The sequence below is a fragment of the Vipera berus genome (genome assembly GCF_964194415.1).
Source record: "Vipera berus genome assembly, chromosome: 5".
Classification (NCBI taxonomy): Eukaryota; Metazoa; Chordata; class Lepidosauria; order Squamata; family Viperidae; genus Vipera; species Vipera berus.
The window spans coordinates 11819862-11842221 of NC_138207.1; the positions used below are offsets into that span (position 1 = coordinate 11819862).

General features: G+C 43.7%; 1 protein-coding gene across 5 annotated transcripts in view; it reads right to left on the bottom strand.

The window, feature by feature from the left end:
* The window catches only part of USP13 (ubiquitin specific peptidase 13), a 99320-nt gene extending 85897 nt beyond the window's left edge, over positions 1–13423 (bottom strand). For all 5 annotated transcript variants that reach the window (XM_081328778.1, XM_081328777.1, XM_081328775.1 and 2 more), the window contains exon 1: positions 13070–13423. Coding sequence is in view for 4 of the 5 variants with exons in the window: in XM_081328777.1 (XP_081184903.1) it covers positions 13070–13225 (156 nt within the window). In the remaining variant the exon portion in view is untranslated. The remainder of the gene's footprint in view (positions 1–13069) is intronic.
* Positions 13424–22360: the final 8937 nt, after the last annotated feature.

Below are 22360 nucleotides of genomic sequence, written 5' to 3' on the forward strand. Positions count from 1 at the left end.
TGCTGGGTGACACTTGAGATTTGAAGTGTGTGGGTTATAAATATAACCTATCTTCCAGCGAGATGACAAACACTAGGCAGCTGAGTTGCCTTTGAATGCGTACAGAACTTTTCATGGGCAAAATGCAAAAAAGGCAACCTTAAAAAAGGGCAACCCAGCATCTAAAAGCTGAGACTCCTTGAAATATATATTCTTAACAGAGGAGTAAAACAAAGCATTGAAAGGAAGAAAAGCATTTCCCAACATTTTCCCTCTTTCTGCTTTCATCTTTGTCAGCTTCCTCTGGATCAGGGGTCCCCAGCCCCCAGTCCACGGAACGGCATTGGGCCGTGGCATGCCAGCAGCCGGTCCGCACAAATAAGCAAAGCCCCATGCGTGGGATGCAGGCAGCACACAAAACCACGTCGCCTCCGGTTCGCAGAAAACCTCTCTCCACAAAACCGGTCCCTGGTGCCCAAAAGGTTGGGGGCCACTGCTCTGGACTTTTAAAAAAACATATTTTATAGGAAGTCCTCATCTTATGACCATAATTGAGACCCAAATTTCTGTTGCTAAGCGAGACATTTTTTGAGTGAGTTTTGCCCCATTTTACAACCCTTTTTGCCACAGTTGTTAAGTGAACCACTGAGGTTGTTCAGTTAGTAACATGGTTGTTAAGTAATTCTGTCTTCCCCATTGACTTTGGTTGTCGGAAGGTCACAAAATAGGATCACATAACCCCGGGACAATGGAACCGTCATCAATGTGAACCAGTTGCCAAGCATCTGGGCCTGGGTCCGGGATATCTGAGGGAACACCTGCTGCCGGCATCAAATGCCCTTCGCCCAGTGCGCTCCCACAGGGAGGGTCTGCTCAGGGTCCCGCCGGTAAGAGACTGCCGGCGGGTGACACCCAGGGATAGGGCCTTCTCGGTGGGAGCGCCTGCCCTCTGGAACCAGCTGCCGGTGGAGCTGAGAACTGCCCCCGACCTTCGATCATTCCGCCGGGGCCTGAAGACCTGGCTCTTCGAGCTCTCGGGCCCAGACTGAGGAGGAATTTTTAATTTGGGGTTCTTTTTAACTGACTACAGGGTTAATTTAATATTTTTTAATTTGGTTCTTAATTTTTGTATTTTGGATTTTTAATTCCCTGTAAACCGCCCTGAGTCCTCAGGGAATAGGGCGGTATATAAATATAACTAATAGAATAATAGAATAGAATAATCTGAATTTTGATCACTTGACCATGGGCAAGCTGCAACGGTCGTAAGGGTGAAAAATGGTCATAAGTCACTTTTTCCAGTGCTGCTTAACTTTGAGCAGCCTCTAAACGAACTGTTGTAATTTGAGGACTACCTGTATTTATTTACTGACTTACTCAACAAAAGGGCTGCCTTTCTGCCAGTGCTTCAAAATGAGTTTATAATGTAAAATAATGGCTTACAATTACCGGTATTTACAATAGTTTTCTTTTAAAAAAAAAAACAATAAGAGGGAATGGAGAAAAGGAACTCGGAAATTTAAAACTTCAAATGTGAATTTCCTTTCTTTAAATATAAAGGAAGCCAAGAACGCTAACTTAGCCAGAACAAGAAAAAGTTATGCCTTAATAAATGTATTGATTTTACTTGCCACAGGATTTTATGCTGTCTTGGCTCCTAAAGGCAGTCTTCTTGGTTCCTAAGAAGGGAATCCAAAAACCTTAGGGAAGATTTTTAACATGATAGAGCAGTCACGGGTTCATAAAATGCAAACTCTCTGAAATGTACCTATATATTCCTGTTCCCATCTAGAATATCAACATCACGATCAGCATGATGTAGTGATCAGCAGCCCAACTGCAGAGATCAGCAGCCAAACCCAACAGTGTGCCAATGGATTTCTGCTTATGCAACAGAATTTCCTTTTCTCTCCTCTCCTTTTGCCGCAAACTTAGGTGCCATTCATTGCCCAGATTTATGATGCAGATTATGAAGTAAGCAAGGAAATCACTTCCAGGCTTGATGACAATCTTGCACTGGCCTAGTGTCTGGAGGCTGTTCAGTTCTGGATTGGGCAGGGCAGACTTCACAGAATAACAGTTGGAAGGGACCTTGGAGGTCTTCTAGTCCAACCCCCTGCTCAAGCAGGAGATTGTATACCATCCTGGACAAATGGCTGCCCAATCTCTTCTTAAAAACCCGATGGCGACGGTGCATCCACAACTTCTGGAGGCAAGCCTTCTATTTAATTGTTCTCACTGTCGGACAAATTTCTCCTTAGTTCTAAGTTGGATCCCTTCTTGATTAATTTCCATCTGTTGCTTCTTGTCCTGCCTTCAAGAGCTTGGGAGAATAGCTTGACTCCCTCTTCTTTGTGGCAGCCCCTGAGATACTGGAACACTGCTATTGTGTCACCCCCTGTCCTTCTTTTCCTTTCTTTTCTTTTAAATTAGACTGACCATACTTTGAAGCCCTCAAGGTTGGGGATGCTACCATCTTTAATCTTAGAAGTAGGCTGCATGTTCCCATTTGAGATTGGTGAGCAACGTGGACTTGTTTATGTAGCTCAAGAGTAGGTAGCGGCTGTGGCCAGAAGGGCCTTTGCCCAGGTTTGTTTTATGCACCAGTTGCGCCCTTTCCTTGATAGGGAGGCCCTTCAGACAGCCACCTATGCCCTTATTGTGGCCGTCTCACAATTGGATTATTGGACCCATATAAGACTGCACCCTGAAGACTAATAGGAAGCTACGGGTGACTCAAAATGCAGCAGAACAAGCAGTAGCTTGCCCAGATAAGCTGGGATTAACACCAGACAAACAATCAAGTAGAAAACAACACTCTAATCAAGAAACTGCCAAAGAGTAAACCACACCCCCACCAACACTGCCAGGGCAAGCTACAGTATATTAACAGGGAGCAAACCCCATTAGCACTGATGCTGTTACCTAGTTGGGTAATGAAATGTCTGCAAGCAAACAAAGCTACATATATTACCTTCTTTTGAAATGTGTAGTTAAATCACTAGCATCAGTTCTGTGTCTCTCTTCAACTCTACCAAAGATGCACAGGCAGGTGACATAACTTTTTCCAAACAAAACGTTTCCATTAGTTTCTAAACAATGTGCAACACACACTCCAATTTTTAATAACCAGCTCCCACTAACTGAAATTCCACAGAAGCCATTTGACCACAGATATCCAGACGTTAACCGCATCCCAAATAATCCTCTAAAATCCATGTTCCTCCTGCGCAGATTCCAACCACATCATTCATAATCGTCCAGATTTATGAGAGACAACACTATGGGGAACAGGCAATCTAAATCATAATCCAATGACAATCGCTGCAATAAAGCAACACTGCTTACAAAGTTTATTTAGGGATAGCAAATGCCTCTGCTAGAACCAGACATGCTGCAAACACGATAATCCAATTTTAATAATGCTGTCAACCTTCCTCTTATCTATTGATAATCATCATTTCAGTTTTAGACAATGGAATCAACAGTGAGTATGAACTGAAAGTAAAAAAAAGCATTCTTTTTAAGCAACCATCCAAACTAGAACCATTCTTCCTGATACACTAGCCTTCTGTGTACTAGGTTTCATTGCAGACCACTAAAACATGTGAAACTCCTCTTAAAACGTTTGAATACACCACTTTACAATGCCTTGGTAAGGCCACACATGGAATACTGCATCCAGTTTTGGTCACCACGATGTAAAAAGGTTGTTGAGACTCTAGAAAGAGTACAGAGAAGAGCAACAAAGATGACCAGAGGTCTGGAGGCTAAAACATATAGGGAACGGTTGCTGGAATTGGGTATGTGTAGTTTAACGAAGAGAAGGGTGAGGGGCGACATGATAGCAGTGTTCCAATATCTCAGGGGCTGCCACAAAGAAGAGGGAGTCAAGCTCTTCTCCAAAGCACCTGAAAGCAGGACAAGAAGCAACGGATGGAAACTAGTCAAGGAGAGAAGCAACCTAGAACTAAGGAGAAACTTCCTGACAGTTAGAACAATTAATCAGTGGAACAACCTGCCTCCAGAAGCTGTGAATGCTCCAACACTGGAAGTTTTTAAAGAAGAGATCAGATAACCATTTGTCTGAAATGGTAAAGGGTTTCCTGCCTGAGCAGGGGGTTGGACTAGAAGACTTCCAAGGTCCCTTCCAACTTTACTATTATGATTATGATTATAACCGTTCAAACTTACAATAGTGTTGGAAAAAAAGGTCACACTTATCCTCTCTGCATCCCCATGGTCAAAATTTGGCTGTTTGACAACTGGCATGTATTTATGAGGGTTTCAATGTCCTGGGATCCCAGGACCCCTGTTTGCAACTTCCCCAGCCAGCTTCTGACAAGCAAAGTCAACGGGAAAGCCAGATTTACTTAACAACTGTGTGAATCACTTTATAACCACAGTTTTGATGGCTCCCCTCCCCCCTCCCCCCCCCCACGATAACCACATGACATTTCAGGCACTCATCAACCAGCCTGAATTTATGATCATTTGCAGAGTCCCACAGTCACATGGCCATATTTTGCTGAAAACTGACATTTACTTCTTGGTTTTGGCAAAATTGAGCATAGCAAATCATGGCTTTGATTATCAACCGTGGGTGTTTGCTTAGTGACCACTGGGGAAAAAAAAGTTGTAAAATTGGGTTGGTCATGTGAGTGACCTGATTTACAACTGTCACAACTTATAACCATGATTTGCAGGCTTCATTTGCTGCCGTATATCAAAGACTATTTGAAGACCACTTCCCACCAGATCAACTCAGTTTTATCACAACTGGTGTCACCAATGGATGCCAACCTTCAAAGGATCTGCTTAAACCAAAAACATGGACCGGAAGAAGTGACAGGAACTATAAAAATTTGAGTGCCAAAGAAAAGTAATGCAGAAAATAAAACGGGCAAAGAATTCTGCTCCTGGAACATACCAAGTAGGCCCCATATGGGGCAACCCAAGAGGAACATGGAATGTTCCATTGTTCACCAGCACGTTCTGTTCCCGGAATGGAACGTTCTGTACATCCCTAATACAGGACACGACCTTTACATTCACAGATATTGCTTTTTGCAAGTTCTTCCTTGACTTTTTTTCTATTTCTCTGCCGCCCATTTCCTCATCGATAGCCAGGCTAGGAGGAAATTTCTTAAGTTTTGTTGTCTCTCTGTTGAATTTCTTCCTCTGGTTTCTCTATTTTTTTGTATAAAGATGGAAAGTGTCTTGGAATGAAGAGATGTTTGGTTATACTTTAGAGGAATGAAGAAACGTTATGTTTTAACATATAGTGATAAGCTGTTAATGTTGATTATTCCAGTTTGGCTGAATGGTGAAGGCACCATGTTAGAAACCAGGAAACTGTGACTTCTAGTTCTGCCTTAGATATGAAAGCCAGCTGGGTGACTCTGGGCCAATCATACAGAGATTGTGAGTTCTAGTCCTGCCTTAAGGCATAAAAACCGGCTGGATGACTTCGGATCAACCACTAGGTGACTGTGAGTTCTAGTCCTGCCTTGGGCATGAAAGCCAGCTGGATGATTTAGGGCCAGTCATTCTCTCTCAGCCCCACCTACCTCACAGGGTTGTTGTGGTGGGGCAAACAGGAGGCAGACGTACCAGGTATGTTCACTGTCTTCTTATTTATAAAAATATTAAAGGCAGGATGAAAATCTCATAAATAAATATTCTTGGCGGAGATAAAGGAGGTTTCTCCTTTTCTCGTTTCCTTTTTCCCTTACTCTTTCCACACTTCTGTATGAAGTGTGAATGTGTATCTATAACTGTATAACTTTTACTTGTATAATGTGATATTTAACAAAATTATTGGGAAAATAATAAAAGAGTGTCTACTATCCCATTAACTACTTGTCCTATCTGGAATGGCTGCACTTAACAACAGCTGAATCAAGAAAAGTTAAAGTTGTTGATGTTTCAGAAGTCAGATCCAACCAGCAATGCACCTTTCTGAGATCCATTTATTTTCATTTCCCCCCCCCTCCTCTAATTTCAGGAAGCAGCCTCTTGAGTGCCTCTCTTTTCTCCAACATAACCGCACATGTATCAATAATTTCTATCGATTTAATGAGCTCTCTCTCTGCTTCCTTATACTTTGAGAGAGCTACTAAAAAAGATGGAACTTGAGGTTTTACGAAAATCATTCCAACTTTAAATAGACATGATCTTGCAGGAACCTACAAACCTTTCTGGGGGGGAAAAAGCTTTTTAATAAGAGGGACAGCTGTCACAGACTTTACCTTACTTAAGAGAAGAGAGCTGGTTGAAGAGGTAAAATCAGTGGGATTTTTGGGGCAACCATGTTATTTGAGGCTCAAGCAACTACAAAAGGAGATTTTTGTCTATTTATTACATATATTTCTATGTGTGCTTCCCAAGACGCTTACAACATCCAGTATTTATTTCTTCATTCATTTATTAATTAATTTATTTGCTTTGCTATAGTCTCCCAACTCAACCCAGTGACTCTGGGCAACTTACAGTTCCAACAAATTAACCCCAATAAACTTCAATCAACAGAAATTCACTAACGTACAACCACCTCAGATCCATAAATACAGCAATATGAAAACATAAAAAATACAGACTGCATATTGAAACAAAAACTAGTTATATGTAACCACAATGGAAAAATGACAAAGTATCAGTCGTACTACAATTCCCTCCCTTTTCTACTTGCATCACTGCATCATGTACAAATACAAGTAGTCCTCCACTTACAACAGTTCCATTTAGGGACCAAAGTTACAACGGCACTGAAAAAAGTGACTTATGACTGTTTTTCAGAGTTAACAACCGTCGCAGCATCCCCCATGGTCACGTGACCAAAATTCAGATGCTTGGCAATTGGTCCATATTTATGACCGCTGCAGTGTCCCGGGGTCATGTGATCACCTTTTGTGACCTTCTGACAAAGTCAATGGGGAAGCCAGATTCAGCTAACAACCATGTTACTAACAGTTGCAATGATTCATTTTACAACTGTGGCAAGAAAAGTCATAAAAAAGGGGCAAAACTCACTTATCAAATGTTTCACTTAGCAACATAAATTTTGAGCTCAACTGTGATCGTAATTCAAGGACTACCTATATGCTAAGGGTGGAATTCACATCCCAGTCTTGGGATACACATTTCTAGCATTTCTGTAATAGCTTTGTTCCTTATGACATCCGTCTGGTAAACTCGCAAGATTCGTTTTTCTCGCCATGCACATGTATACGTAACCTGAACTATGTTGTTTCTCTGTGTCATATAATATATGTAGGTATGTGCATAATTCTGTATTTATTTGTTTACTTTTGTCATATTTATGTAGTGTATATTGGAGGCGGTGACCCCTTGAGAGCTGAATGCAATGAAATTTCATTTTAAAGCATGCCAATTAGTGTACATTCAAAGTGACAATAAAGTTATTATTCTATCACAAGTCTCACTCCTTGCCTGGGCTTGAAAACTAAAAATTGGATTTAATCCAATCATCTCCCCAAAGCCTGTTCAAATGAAACCATCTTGATTGACTTCCAAAATGCCAGCAGGGCAGGTGCCAAGGTGAATCTCTGGAGACCAGCGATGGCAAAGCACCTGGACCAACTCAACAGAAGACGGCGTCTAGGTTCATGTCCCTTGGATTTCTCCCAGGGATAGGATCCTTAAACAGGTGCCCAAGAAGGGGCTTCATGTTGGGGGAGGTTCATAAATTAATATCCGATCACTCCCCCCTCCCCGCTCATCTTATTCCCTCCCTCCCTGTTTTTTAGCTGTTGCAATTTGCATTTTTATATTTTGTAGTGTTTTATTTATATAGTTTTATCTTACCGGTGGTAAGATGCATGACCAATACATTTGATAAATAAATAATAAGTTGCCCTAGGACACTGATGGCGAACCTTTTAGAGACCGAGTGCCCAAACTGCAACCCAAAACCCACTTAGGTATCGTCGGGTGCCAGGTGGGCGTGGCCCATTGGATGCATGTGGCCCATTGGATGGGCGTGGCCCATTGGGTGGGCATGGCTGCGGTGATAACAGCAGACTGGGTGGGACTAAAAAGTTCAATCAACCAATTCCAACTTTGCGAGATCTTTGAAGTTGAAATTGATTGATTGAACCTTTTTTTTTTGCACACAGCAGTGGAGACCTAAAGGGAAAAGGTTTTATTAAACCCAGCTGAAAGCCTGGGACTGGGGCAACAGTGCGCGTGCCCACAGAGAGGGCTCTGCGTGGCACCTGTGACATGATGATGATAACTTTATTGTCACTTTGAATGTACACCAATCGGCATACATCAAAATGAAATTTCGTTGCATACAGCTCTCAAAGGGTCACCACCTCCGATATATACTCCTTGTTCGTGGCCCGCTCAAATTTCACATTGTCCATTTTAGTCTCTAGGGAGTGAACGATGGCAAACAGGACAGATGGAAATGGGGCTCCATGTGGATTAGCCCTCAAATTTGCTTGTATTCTGACAACCTCGCCTTCTTTCCTTTTTCTGATCCTGACTCTTCCACCTTTTCTTTAAAGAGGCCTTGCTTCTTTTCGCCCCTGGAACACGCTGCCACCAACTCCTCCGAAAGCCTCTCTCTCTTCCTCTGGGCCTGCCGACAGCCTCATCCAATTCCTTCGCTCCATAAGCTCCAGGTCCTCTCCTCCTCTGCCTCCTCTGGAAACAGCCCTGATTTGCAATAGAATCCATCACTGGGCCAGCAGTCAGATCTTGCTGCTGGTAGAACAAATTCAAACAGCACCAACGACTTTTAACGGTCTCACCAACAGTTCCAAAACAACTAGAAACTCGCCAGGCCAGCAAAGATTGTCGGTCGTATGTCGTATGTTACCTTAGTTCCACCATGTTGCTCAAACACATTAAAATCTTCTTGATCATGTGGCCTATAGCCCTTACTATCCCTCCCAAAACTATTTGCCTTCAAGAGCCAATGCAGCCGCAGCCATTCCAGGCGCCGCCATCTTATAATCTTATGTGTGCCATCTTATGTGTGCCATAGGTTCGCCACCATGGCCCTAGCATAAAGCCATACAGGCCTTTCTAGATCAAAACCAACATTTGGACTCAAAACCCTATTGGTAACCAATTCAGCAACTGTTAAAACAGCAATTGTAATACAATTTATGTACGAATGTGTGCATGGATGCCCTCAGCCAAGCAAGCACATACAAGTAAACCTGGTAGCAAGGACAGATGGTCTTATGCACACATCTGTACGTTTATGACTTAGAATTAGATTAGCCTTGTAAATCACTCCATTCAACATAAAACTAAACACTACAAAGAATGCTCTGCTGAGTCACAGACGGCCGGGCCAGAAGGTCAGCCCCAGAGAATCTGTCCTGAATTCATTACTCCCAAATAATGAAGGAGAAACCAGACAGCCAAGCCCCACACTTCTATTCAGCTAAAGCTGACCGTTGCCGAAATGAGAAGATCACACTTGGAACAGACGATGTGAAAAGAAAAAAAAAGGAAAGGGGTTGTATCTACTTTGCAGTGCTGGGTGACAGCTAGAAAAGTTAAAAAACCCCGGTTCAAGTTAATATCAAAAAGAGAATGTGTGCCTTTCTTTGAAAAATCTCAGGCTACTTGTCACCTCAACGTGCTAAACCTAGAAGAGTTGTCAAGAAGAGCGGCACACTTTTGTGCATCAACCTCTCCTAAAATAAAATATATCTCCCCTGATCTGTTCAGTAGCTCCTAAATGTAAGTGGCTGCACGTTTAATTGCCATGCTTCTCCTCCTCCTAGCTAGCAAGTAGTTGCAAGTTTAATTACCGTAATACAGCAAAGTACTTTTTGGCTTCAAAGAGAAGCAGTTAAAAGTCACAAATATCTACTAAAAAATTAAATAACGCTTTATTTCTGCCCTGGAATGGAAATAAGGAATTGCAATAAAAGCTTTTTTTTCTTTGTTCTTGCCCCAAAATTGATTCTCAATACAGTACTCAAAATTATTAAATATCAAAACTCCATTTATATTTAACGGTATTTTGTCCAGCTTTAGGAAAATCAAAACAAATTTCCCTATAGGTAAAATGAAGGGGTAGGTTCACAAGAAGAAACAGCAAATCTATAGCACAGACCTCAAAAGCAGGACAATAAAACGGATTTAGTCGAGAAAGAACAGATGGTCAATCTGGAACCAAGATCATACAGATACGTTTGTAACCCTGTTGAGTTCAAATTCACACTCCAAACTGTAGGAAATGCAGGCAGAAACACATCTGTAACTCAACCAGTCATTCCCACCCACCCCCATCCTTGCAAAATATTGGCTCAAATGGCAACTCACTTTATTTCACTTGTGGAACTACCAATAGTCCTCAACTTACAACTGTAATTGAGGATGGAATTCCAGTCATAAGATATTGGGGTCGTAAGGCACCACACGACTATACTTTTTTTTTACATTAATTTAATTTAATTTAATTTATTATCATTTCTATACCGCCCTTCTCCCGAAGGACTCAGGGCGGTGTACAGGGCAAGAATAAAACACAGAAATTTACAAAAATTAAAAGATAATTAAACGCATGCCCAATTAAAATACAATTGATACATAGTAAAAACCCCAATAAGAATGATAAAAAAAAACCCACCAATCCCCCCTCAGGCCAGGCCGGCTTGCTCGAACAAGTATGTTTTCAGATCGCGGCGAAAGGAGCGCAGATCGGGCGCCGTCCGGAGCTCAACCGGTAACTGGTTCCATAGCTCCGGGGCGCCCACAGAGAAGGATCTCCCCCTGGGGGCCACCAGACGGCATTCTCTGACCGGTGGCACCCTGAGGAGGCCCTCTCTGTGGGAACGCACAGGGCGCAGGGAGCTTGATGCCGGCAGCAGATGTTCCCTGAGGTACTCCGGCCCCATGACATCTTTTACAGTGGCCATTCAGTAAACACTACAGCTGTTAAGCAAATCCATTTTCCCCAATGGGCACTTTTGCCGGCAACTAGAAGTAAACACCAGAAACCAAAAAACCCACCCCATCATTAATCATGGTCACATAACCACAGGACAATGCAAACAGCTATAAAGATGAGATGCGTGCTAAGCACCCAAGATGGGGTCACATGACCACCTGGGAGGGCACATGTGGCCATCTTAACTTTGAAAATGGGTCATAAGTAGCTCTGGGGAAGTCTGTCATAACTCTGAATAGTCATTAAGTGACTGGTTGTAAGTTGAGGGCTATCTCTTATATGTAAAGGGCAACATCCAGTCTATTACAGCACAATCAGCAATTTACCAGGGTTAATCTGGTGCAGCTAAATCAAATACAGACCAGAAGGAATTAGCTTACCAGCTTGAAAAGCTGTCAAGAAAGCAGAGACAAAACAATCAAATTATTAGCCAAAGAAGAAGTGGAAGGGCTGATAGGATGGTAACTTAAGAAGCTGAGAAACTGACCGGGTGTATTCATGTAGCTCATTTAACTTTGTTAACTCATTCCCTAGATTTGTACCATACGCTGAATCAAATTAGTTGGTTAGCAAGGTGCTAATTCACAAAAAGAAACTCACCAAGTTAAGGTACCGAGTGAAGGCAGCTACTTCAACAAATACTTTTAGCACATCTGGCTCAGTACACACTGCATTGTGAGGAGCGCACAAGCCAAGAAAAATATGTGACTTTTTCAGGTCTAGCTGGCAACCCAAGAACTCCACATTTGAGTTTAGCCTGGCAGAAGTTCCTTATCAATAAGGAAAGACCAAATGGAGCAGCTGATGGCTTGATCAGCAGAACTAGGTTATATTGCCAATAAAATGGGACAAGTTGCATATGGAGGAAGGAATCTATTTAGAGGCCTGTAACCAGCTCAAAAGTCCAACTTTTGGGGTTCCCCCGGGCAAAATATCTCCGTCAAGTCAAAGTGGACTTGCAACTTCAAAGATCTGTCCGTTTGGAATTTATTTTATTTTATTTATTTGATTTATTTGATTTATATACCGCCCTTCTCCTGAAGGACTCAGGGTGGTGTACAGGGCAATAAAATAAGAATACATTAGTTAAATAATTTTAAAACCCAAATCCATCAGGCCAGGCTGGCTTGTTCGAATAGATAAGTTTTTAGATCACGCTGGAAGGAGCGGAGGTCGGGGGCCATCCGGAGTTCAGCTGGTAAGCGGTTCCAAAGGATTGGTGCACCCACCGAGAATGCTCTCCCCCTGGGGGTCACCAGCCGACATTCTCTGACCGGTGGTACCCTGAGGAGGCCCTCTCTGTGGGAACGTACAGGACGGAGGGACGTTGATGCCGGCAGTAGGTGCTCCCGTAGGTAATCCGGACCCATGCCATGTAGGGCTTTGTATGTCATCACCAGCACCTTGAATTTCACTCGGAAGGCAACTGGAAGCCAGTGCAGCTCACGGAGCAGAGGTGTAATATGGGAGTATCGGGAGACCCCCAAAAGAACTCGTGCAGCTGCACTCTGAATGGAACTGGCTTGCCATTACTTTCTTTCATGCTTTTTTTTTAAAAAAAACAAAACTTCTCAATCTAGTTTACCACCTGGACATTTCCTTGTGGTCTCCTATCCAAGCCCTCCATAACCAAATCCAACTCCCTTTAGCTGACATTGGCTAGGCACCTGCCACCTAGCTGGGCATAGAGACAAAGTAGCCAGAAGCATAGGTCGTCTACTAGAGGCAACTTCACTTCTAGGGGCGTCGCGGAAAACTGGGGTGCGAGAGTGAACTACAACAGGCACGCCCAGCTTTTCCCATTCAGACGAAATCAAGCCAGCGATCATCAAAAATCCCGCCGAGGACGAGGGGAGATGTAATCCCAAGAAGGAAAGAACAGGTGGGGGGGGAGGGAGGGAGGGAGGGAGGGGAAAGGGGTCTAAAGCCCAGCCGGGCAATGGGGTGAGCGCGACCCCGCGGGAAACCAGGCCGAGCAGGCGGCGGGTGAAAGGGGCGCGAGGGAATGGAGGGTCGCGGAAGAACGTGGGAACGCGCCAAGCCAGGATCCCGGCTTGCGAGGTGGTGGGTAGGCGGGGAGGGAGAAAGACGAGCCGGCTGGCAAACAAGCCCGGGCGGCGGCGGCAGCAGCAGACACCCGTTACTTACGGGCGAGTCGTAGGAGAAGGCACACTCGGTCTTATAGACGCGATCGCCGGTCTTGGGCACCCGGATGGTGGGCATGTAAGGGACCAAGAGCTCGCCCACGTCCCCGGCAGCCATCGGCGCTTCCCGCCCCTGGGCGAACAACGCGGCCCGCTCCATCTTCCTCGCCGCCGGCCGGACCCGAGAGAGCTGCCTTGCCGCGCTAGCCAGGGGCGCGAACGGTCGGCCGAGCCCGGGCAGAGAGACGCAGGACAAGGGGGGCAGAAGAAGCGCCCAGCCCAGGCCGGCCCCGTCCGGAGGGGCGGAGAGACGCTATTTTTAATCCAATGGAAGGCAGAGCCGCGGCGGCGCAGCTGCTTCTCCCAAAGCGGCGCCCCCCAGCCGTCCCGGGGAGCCCGGCCGGCGTGCGCCCAAGGCTGGAGACCGCACCCGGGGAAAGAGAGAGAGAGGGTGGGCTGGGCGGTTTGGACCGCCGCCCTTCCCAGAGGAACAGCACTCTGCACGTGCTCAGGAGCTCTCCCGCCCTCTCTTTCTTCTTCCTCCTCCTCCTCCTCCTCCCGGCCCAAAATTCCGAAGAGGAGAGTTTACAAGTGGGGGGGCAGGTGGGAGGTATTTGGGGGGGGAAAGGGAAATTTATTTATTTTTTATTTATTTTATTATATTTATATACCGCCCTTCTCCCGAAGGACTCAGGGCGGTGAACAGGGCACATATAAATAGAGAATACAACAATTAAAAAGGATTAAATAATAGCCCAGATAAAGACAATCACAATATAAAAAAAAACCCATTAAAAAACCTAACATCCCCCATCAGGCCAGGCCAGCTTGTTCAAATAAATGGGTCTTCAGACCGCGTTGGAAGGAGCGAAGGTCCGGTGCCATCCGGAGCTCGACCGGCAGCTGGTTCCATAAAGCTGGAGCGCCCACAGAGAAGGCCCTGGGGGCCACCAGCCGACATTCTCTGACCGGGGGCACCCTGAGGAGGCCCTCTCTGTGGGAACGCACAGGGCGGAGGGAAGTTGACGCCGGCAGCAGGTGGTCCCTGAGGTACTCTGGACCCATGCCATGTAAGGACTTAAAAACCATTACCAGAACCTTGAATCTCACTCGGAAGACAACTGACAACCAATGCAGCTCGCGGAGCAAAGGTGTAACATGGGAGTACCGGGAAACTCCCAAGACAACTCTCGCGGCTGCATTCTGTACCAGTTGGAGCCTCCGAGTGGTCTTCAAGGGAAGCCCCATGTAGAGAGCAATTGGTGGAGCAGTGGGCTAATGCCTCCTTAAGTAACACCAGCTGCCTGCAATTAGTGCAGGTTCGCATCCCACCAGGCCAGGGGTAGGCAACCTCGGCTCTTTTATGACTCATGGACTTCAACTCCCAGAATTCCTGAGTTGAACTCCCAGGAATTCTGGGAGTTGAAGTCCATGAGTCATAAAAGAGCCGAGGTTGCCTACCCCTGCACTAGGCTCAAGGTTGACTCAGCCTTCCATCCTTCCGAGGTAGGTAAAATGAGGACCCAGATTGTTGGGGGCAATTAAGCTGACTTTGTAATAATGCCGCTTGGTGTGTGTGTGTGTATGTGTGAAAGCCCTAATAAGCAGGCATATACATAGAATGAAGGCTACTGCTAAGCTTGTAAGCCGCCCTGAGTCTTCGGAGAAGGGTGGGATATAAATGGAATTTTTTTAAAAAAATTCCAGGGTGGGTCCTTCAAAAGAGGGGTGAGGACGAGTGGGTTGCACGTGGTCGCCGTTCACACAAAAGGCTAACCCAGCCTGGAGTGGAGGAAGACGAAAGTTAACCTGCCACTTATTTATTTATTTAGTTATTTCGATTTATATACCGCCCTTTTCCCGAGGGACTCAGGGTGGTTTACAGGGCAAATTAAAACAATACAATATATACAGGTTTAAATAAAATAAAATAAAATAATAATAATAATTAAATAATAATAATCATCCGATAGCCAAGTACAGATGCGGTCGATTTACAACGGTTGGTTTAGTGACCGTTTGAAGATACTGAGGCGCTGGGGGAAAAAAGTGACTTAATACCATTTTTCACACTAATGGCCTTTGTAGCATTTCCCATGGTCACGTGATTTACATTCGAATGCCGGACAATGGTTCATATTTATGACGTGACCATCTTTTGCAACCTTCTGACAATTAAAGTTAATGGGGAAGCCAGATTCACTTAACAAACGTGTTACTAATTTAACAACTGCGTTGATTCACTTAAAACAGACATGTAACCCCAGAAACTAATTCCTTCTCAAAATGTCAGGTAAAATGTAACAATTTGGGAGTGGGTTTGACATTTTGATTTTACCTAACCTGATTAAGTATGTTGTGTGAAGGCTTCTATCGTGCATGCTCTTCCAGGACATCTTAGTCCCCGAGAAGTAATCAAGGATTTTTTATTCTTGTGCAATATACTTTTTATTAGAAAGGTGAGTAGCTTTTGCTGTGTCAATGTATTACAAGCTATCGGAAACAATACATGCAGCTGGAGCAATAATTTTGGCTTCTAATTGAAAACTCAGACATACATTTGAGGTAGATTGTTTATCTTAAAAGCTTTTAAATGATCCAGGTTGTGTGATGTAGCCTTTTGGGATAATGAGTACATTACTGCTTGCAATACAGTACATTAAAACTGTGTGTATGGTTTTCCTTTTAAGAAGGTTGCTTCTGAGCTCACATCTCAAAAACACTTAGTATGTGGGGGAATCTTTTCAAATTAGTCTTTTCCATTTGAGGCTGTTGAAATTTCCCAGCTAGCAAAATCTATGCTAACTGAATTCTGAAAAAACAGGCTGAGTGGTCTGATCTGAGCAGAGTATGGTACGAAAAAAAGGATTCATAGCCTATGTTTATCCAAATTTCATAGTTGGACACTGTCTTTACTAGGATTCATGAAAACGATATGAAATACAACCCTACAGCAACATTGTTCGTGTTTTTTTGCTACCAAAATCAATACAGGTGGTCCTCGGCTTATAACCACAGTTGAGCCCCAAATTTCTATTTCTAAGCAAGACAGTTGCTAAGTGAATTTTGTCCCATTTTTACGACCTTTCTTGCCACAGTTGTTAAACTGAAACACTGCAGTTGTAAAGTTAATAACACGGTTGTTAAGTGAATTCCCCATTGACTTTGCTTGTCGGAAGGTTGCAAAAGTGGAACACACGATCCCGGGACGCTGCAACTGTCATTAATATGAGCTGGTTAACAAGCATCTGAATTTTGACCACGTGGGTAGGCTGCAACGGTCTTAAGTGTGAAACATGTTCACAAGTCACTTTTTTCAGTGCTGTTGCAACTTCAAATGGTCACTAAACAAATGGTTGTAAACCAAAGACTTATAGCCGTTGTGGTTGTTTAGCAGCCTATCACATGACCAGACTTGATTTTACAACCGTTTTAATGATAATGATAAAAGTGAGTCACCATGGTTATTAAGCAACACTTTAGGTTCCTAAGGCCTGTTGGCAAAACCAGGTTTTCAAGGCCTTACAAAAGAGTGTCAAAGTGAGGTCCAGTCTAATCTCCACAGGGAAGGAGGCACCATGGAGAAAGCCTTTCTTTGGGGTCCCACCAGATGTAGCTTCCTTGCCTCCCTGCTCAAGTGGATCAGACGCTGCCTCAGATAACCCGGTCCTCAGCCATGGAGGGCCTTAAAGGTGACAACCAACCCCTTGATTTGCACCTGGAAGCAAATGGGCAGCCAATGCAGCTTCCGTGGGAAAGGTGACAAAGACACACACCTGAGTCTGTACAAAACCATGTGGGCTACTACATTTTGAACCAACTGGAGCTTCCAGATGCTTTTCAAGGACAGCCCCATGTAGACCACGTTGCAACAGCCGAGAGGTAACTAGGGCATGAGTGACTGTGAGCAGGGACTGTTGGTCCAGAAAAGGGTATAACTGTTACACAATCCGCAGTTGCGCAAAGGCCCTCCTGGCCATTCACATTATCCAGAGGAGCCGCAGTCACAACTTTGAGGTTGGATTGTAAATATCATCATCATCATCATCATCATCATTATTCTTATATTTATTTTTCTGCAATTATGGGACTTTTTTGAAGTCAGCTGTAACTTTGAACAGTTGTTAGCAACCAATAGTAAGTCAGGGACTACCTGTGCTTGTGTATAAATTATCTTTTAGTTAGATTTACTAAGGGGGGAAAAAACGTTGATTTCCTGAGCAGGGAATTCATGCTACATTTATGTGGTCCTTATCAAAATTAAAGCTTGCTTTGTACAAGAAATACTTTAACTGTATTTGCACAAGGCATTCAAGCAGTTTAGATAAACATGTAGATGATGTATTGGCTCAACAACTTAACCTTGGATGGTTTATGAGTGCAGCTGGGGTCCTTGCGATCTCATTTGATAATTTTACACTTTGGTGAATTGCAAAAAAAAACCTACAAAAAGGGGTTCAGCAATAAAGTAACTAAGCTGCACGTAGATGTATTTAGAGAACTAGAATCCATAACATGTTTATATGACACATTAACCTGCAACTGATGAAAACTAGCTGACTCCAGTTTCCTAGGATTCTCTACCAATAACCCATAAAGTTAATAGTGAACAATTTAAACAAGAAATAGGTGGTCAATGTTGGCTTTTATTTCCGCTAGAAAAATAAGACATTTGATGAACTCACCTCACATAATTGGCTGTTTTAGGGAAAATAACAGGAAAGAATATTAGATATTTTGCCATCTTGAGTTATTTATAAAAATAATAAAGGAGAGATTTTTTTAAAAAAGATCTAACTAAATAGCCTGAGAACTTAAGAAAATCATGCCCTCTGTTGATCCTAATAATTTCCAGGACAACCCATTGTTGTTGTTGTTAGTTGCGAAGTCGTGTCCGACCCATCGCGACCCTATGGACAATGTTCCTCCAGGCTTTCCTGTCCTCTACCATCTTCTGGAGTCCATTTAAGCTCACGCCTACTGCTTCAGTGACTCCATCCAGCCACCTCATTCTCTGTCGTCCCCTTCTTCTATTGCCCTCAATCTTTCCCAGCATTAGGCTCTTCTCCAGTGAGTCCTTCCTCCTCATTAGGTGGCCAAAGTATTTGAGTTTTAGCTTCAGGATCTGGCCTTCTAAAGAGCAGTCAGGGTTGATCTCCTCTAGGACTGACCGGTTTGATCGCCTTGCAGTCCAAGGGACTCGCAGGAGTCTTCTCCAGCACCAGAGTTCAAAGGCCTCAATTCTTTTGCGCTCAGCCTTTCTTATGGTCCAACTTTCACTGCCATACATTGCAACTGGGAAGACCATAGCCTTGACTATACGCACTTTTGTTGACAGGGTGATGTCTCTGCTTTTTAGTGTGCTGTCTAGATTTGCCATGGCTTTCCTCCCGAGGAGCAAGCGTCTTTTAATTTCTTGACTACAGTCCCCATCTGCAGTGATCTTGGAGCCCAGGAAAATAAAATCTGTCACTACCTCCATTTCTTCCCCATCTATTTGCCAGGAATTGAGAGGGCCGGATGCCATGATCTTGGTTTTCTTAATGTTTAGTTTCAACCCAACTTTTGCACTCTCCTTCTTCACTCGCAACAAGAGACTCTTCAGTTCCTCTTCACTTTCTGCCATTAGAGTGGTATCATCTGCATATCTTAGGTTGTTGATATTTCTTCCAGCAATCTTAATTCCAACTTTTGACTCCTCTAGCCCTGCCTTTCTCATGATGTGCTCTGCATATAAGTTAAATAGGCAAGGCGACAGTATACAGCCTTGCCGGACACCTTTCCCAATTTGGAACCAATCAGTGGTTCCGTGTCCAGTTCTCACTGTTGCTTCTTGGCCCGCATATAGGTTTCTCAAGAGACAAATAAGATGTTCTGGTACTCCCATCTCTTTAAGAACTTGCCACAGTTTGTTATGATCCACACAATCAAAGGCTTTAGCATAGTCAATGAAGCAGAAGTAGATGTTTTTCTGGAACTCTCTAGCTTTCTCCATGATCCAGCGTATGTTGGCTATTTGATCTCTAGTTCCTCTGCCTCTTCGAAATCCTGCCTGTACTTCTGGTAGTTCTCGATCCACATACTGCTGGAGTCTAGCTTGTAGGATTTTAAGCATAACTTTACTAGCATGAGAAATGAGTGCAATGGTGCGATAGTTTGAACATTCTTTGACACTGCCTTTCTTTGGAATTGGAATGTAAACTGATCTTTTCCAATCCTGTGGCCACTGTTGAGTTTTCCAAATTTGCTGGCAAATTGAGTGTAGCACTTTTACTGCATCGTCTTTTAAGATTTTGAATAGCTCAGCTGGAATACTGTCACCTCCACTAGCTTTGTTGTTGCTCAGCTTTTCTAAGGCCCACTTCACTTCACATTCTAGGATGTCTGGCTCGAGGTCAGTGACCACCTCATTGTGATTATCAGGGACGTTAAGCTCATTCTTGTATAGTTCTTCTGTGTAATTTTGCCATCTCTTCTTAATCTCTTCTGCCTCTGTTAGGTCCCTGCCATTTTGGTCCTTTATCATGCCCATTTTTGCATTAAACGTTCCCTTCATCTCTCCAATTTTCTTGAAAAGATCTCTGGTCCTCCCTATTCTATTGTTTTCTTCTATTTCTTTGCACTGTTCATTTAAGAAGGCATTCTTATCTCTTCTAGCTATTCTCTGGAATTCTGCATTCAATTGGGCGTATCTTTCTTTTTCTCCCTTGCCTTTTGCTTCCCTCCTTTCCTCAGCTATTTGCAAAGCTTCCTCAGACAGCCATTTTGCTTTCTTGCATTTCTTTTTCTTTGGGATGGTTTTGGTTGCTACCTCTTGTACAATGTTGCGAACCTCTGTCCATAGTTCTTCAGGCACCCTGTCTATCAGATCTAATTCCTTAAATCTATTTGTCACCTCTACTGTATATTCAACGGGGATATGATTTAATTCATACCTGACTGGCCTGGTGCTTTTCCCTACTTTCTTCAGTTTAAGCCTAAACTTTGCAACAAGAAGCTCATGGTCTGAGCCACAGTCAGCTCCTGGTCTTGTTTTTACTGACTGTATAGAGCTTCTCCATCTTTGGCTGCAGAGCATATAGTCAATCTGATTTCTGTGTTGACCGTCTGGTGATGTCCATGTGTAGAGCCGTCTCTTGGGTTGTTGGAAAAGAGTGTTTGCTATGACCATCGTATTCTCTTGACAAAATTCTATCAGCCTGTGCCCTGCTTCATTTTGTACTCCAAGGCCAAACTTGCCTGTTATTCCGGTTATCTTTTGGCTTCCTACTTTAGCATTCCAATCCCCCATGATGATAAGGACATCATTTTTTGGTGTTAGTTCTATAAGGTGCTGTAGGGCTTCATAGAACCGGTCAATTTCATCCTCTTCAGCACCGGTGGTTGGGGCATAGACTTGGACTACTGTGATATTGAATGGTTTGCCTTGGATTCGAACTGAGATCATTCTGTCATTTTGAGGATTGTATCCCAGTATTGCTTTTCCTACTCTTTTATTGACTATGAAGGCTACTCCATTTCTTCTGAGGGATTCTTGCCCGCAGTAGTATACCTGATGGTCATCTGAATTAAATTCACCCATTCCTGTCCATTTTAGTTCGCTGATACCTAAGATGTCGATGTTCAGTCTTGTCATCTCTTGTTTGACCACGTCCAGCTTGCCTTGATTCATGGATCTTACATTCCAGGTTCCTATGGAGAAAAAATCTTTACAGCATCGGACTTTCCTTTCACCACCAGACATATCCACAGCTGAGCGTCCTTTCGGCTTTGGCCCAGTCGCTTCATTCTTTCTGGCGCTACTAGTACTAGCCCTCTGCTCTTCCCCAGTAGCATATTGGACGCCTTCCGACCTGAGGGGCTCATCTTCCAGCGTCATATCGTTTTGCCTTTTGGTACTGTCCATAGGGTTTTCATGGCAAAGATACTGGAGTGGGTTGCCATTTCCTTCTCCAGTGGATCACGTTTTGTCAGAACTCTCTGCTATGACCTGTCCGTCTTGGGTGGCCCTGCACGGCATAGCTCATAGCTTCATTGAATTACGCAAGCCCCTTCGCCACGACAAGGCAGTAATCCATGAAGGGGAGGACAACCCATAGCAGAAAGTAAATACAATCCATGATGGAGACTTGTCATGGTCCTGACAGGCTCATGTTTAACCTAAGATTCCCTGAATCCAATTATCTAGGTTTCCTCCACACACTGGAGATGTTCTCTCAACACACTGAATGCTCATTTCAGATTTTTTTAAAAATCCCATTTATATTCTGCCCTTCTCCGAAGACTCAGGGCGGCTTACAATCTAAGAAACACAAATCTAACCAACGTTGCTGCACTCATACAATGCACTATGCCAAAAAAAAATACAGTATGAAAATATTTTTTTAAACTCGATGCCACCCGGTATATTAACATGATAAGTCTGGCTCTCACCATTTGCCAACATAATGGTTGGATTCATGTGACTGCACAAAATCGCCCAGCCTGTCAATCACTGATCTAGCACTTCTCCAAAGGTGGATACCAGTTAATATGGATGCATCTATACATGTATTCATCTCAAAGGGAAAGTGTTCATATTCTGCAAACACAGAAATGAGATGGAATTCTGGAAAATGGCTTCATCACTGGAGGATTTTAAAAAGAGACTGGACAGCCACACTTGTCTGAAATGGTATAGGATCTCCTGCTTGACAGAGGGTTGGACTAAAGACCTCCATGGTCCCTTCCAGCTCTATTCTGATTGAAAGGGGAGAATGAAAATGGATTTTGGGGAAGGGGATGTCAAGTCAAATGACTGTCATGGGGAAAAAAAATCTATGTACGGGTCATCCTCAATTTATGACCAAAATTGAGCCCAAAATTTATATTGCTAAGCAAAACATTCGTTAAGTGAGTTTTGCCCCATTTTATGACTTTTCTTGCCACATTTGTTAAGTGAATCAATGCAGGTGTTCAGTTAGTAAACCCAGTTGTTAAACGAATCTGGCTTGCCCACTGACTTCGCTTGTCAGAAAGTGGCAAAGGCTGATCACAAGGCCCCGGGACACCGCGACCGTCATCAACGTGAACCGGTTGTCACACATCCGAATTTTGATCAGGTGACCATGGGGATGCTGCAACGGTTGTAAGTCACTTTTTTTCAGGCCTGTTGCAACTTCGAATGGTCACCAAATGAACCGTTGTAAGTCGAGGACTACCTGTAGTCACTAGGAGTTGAAAACAACTTGATGGCGCATAATAAAAAAAATCGATTCATGTATACTTTAATAACTGTATTGGAAGTTTCACAGTG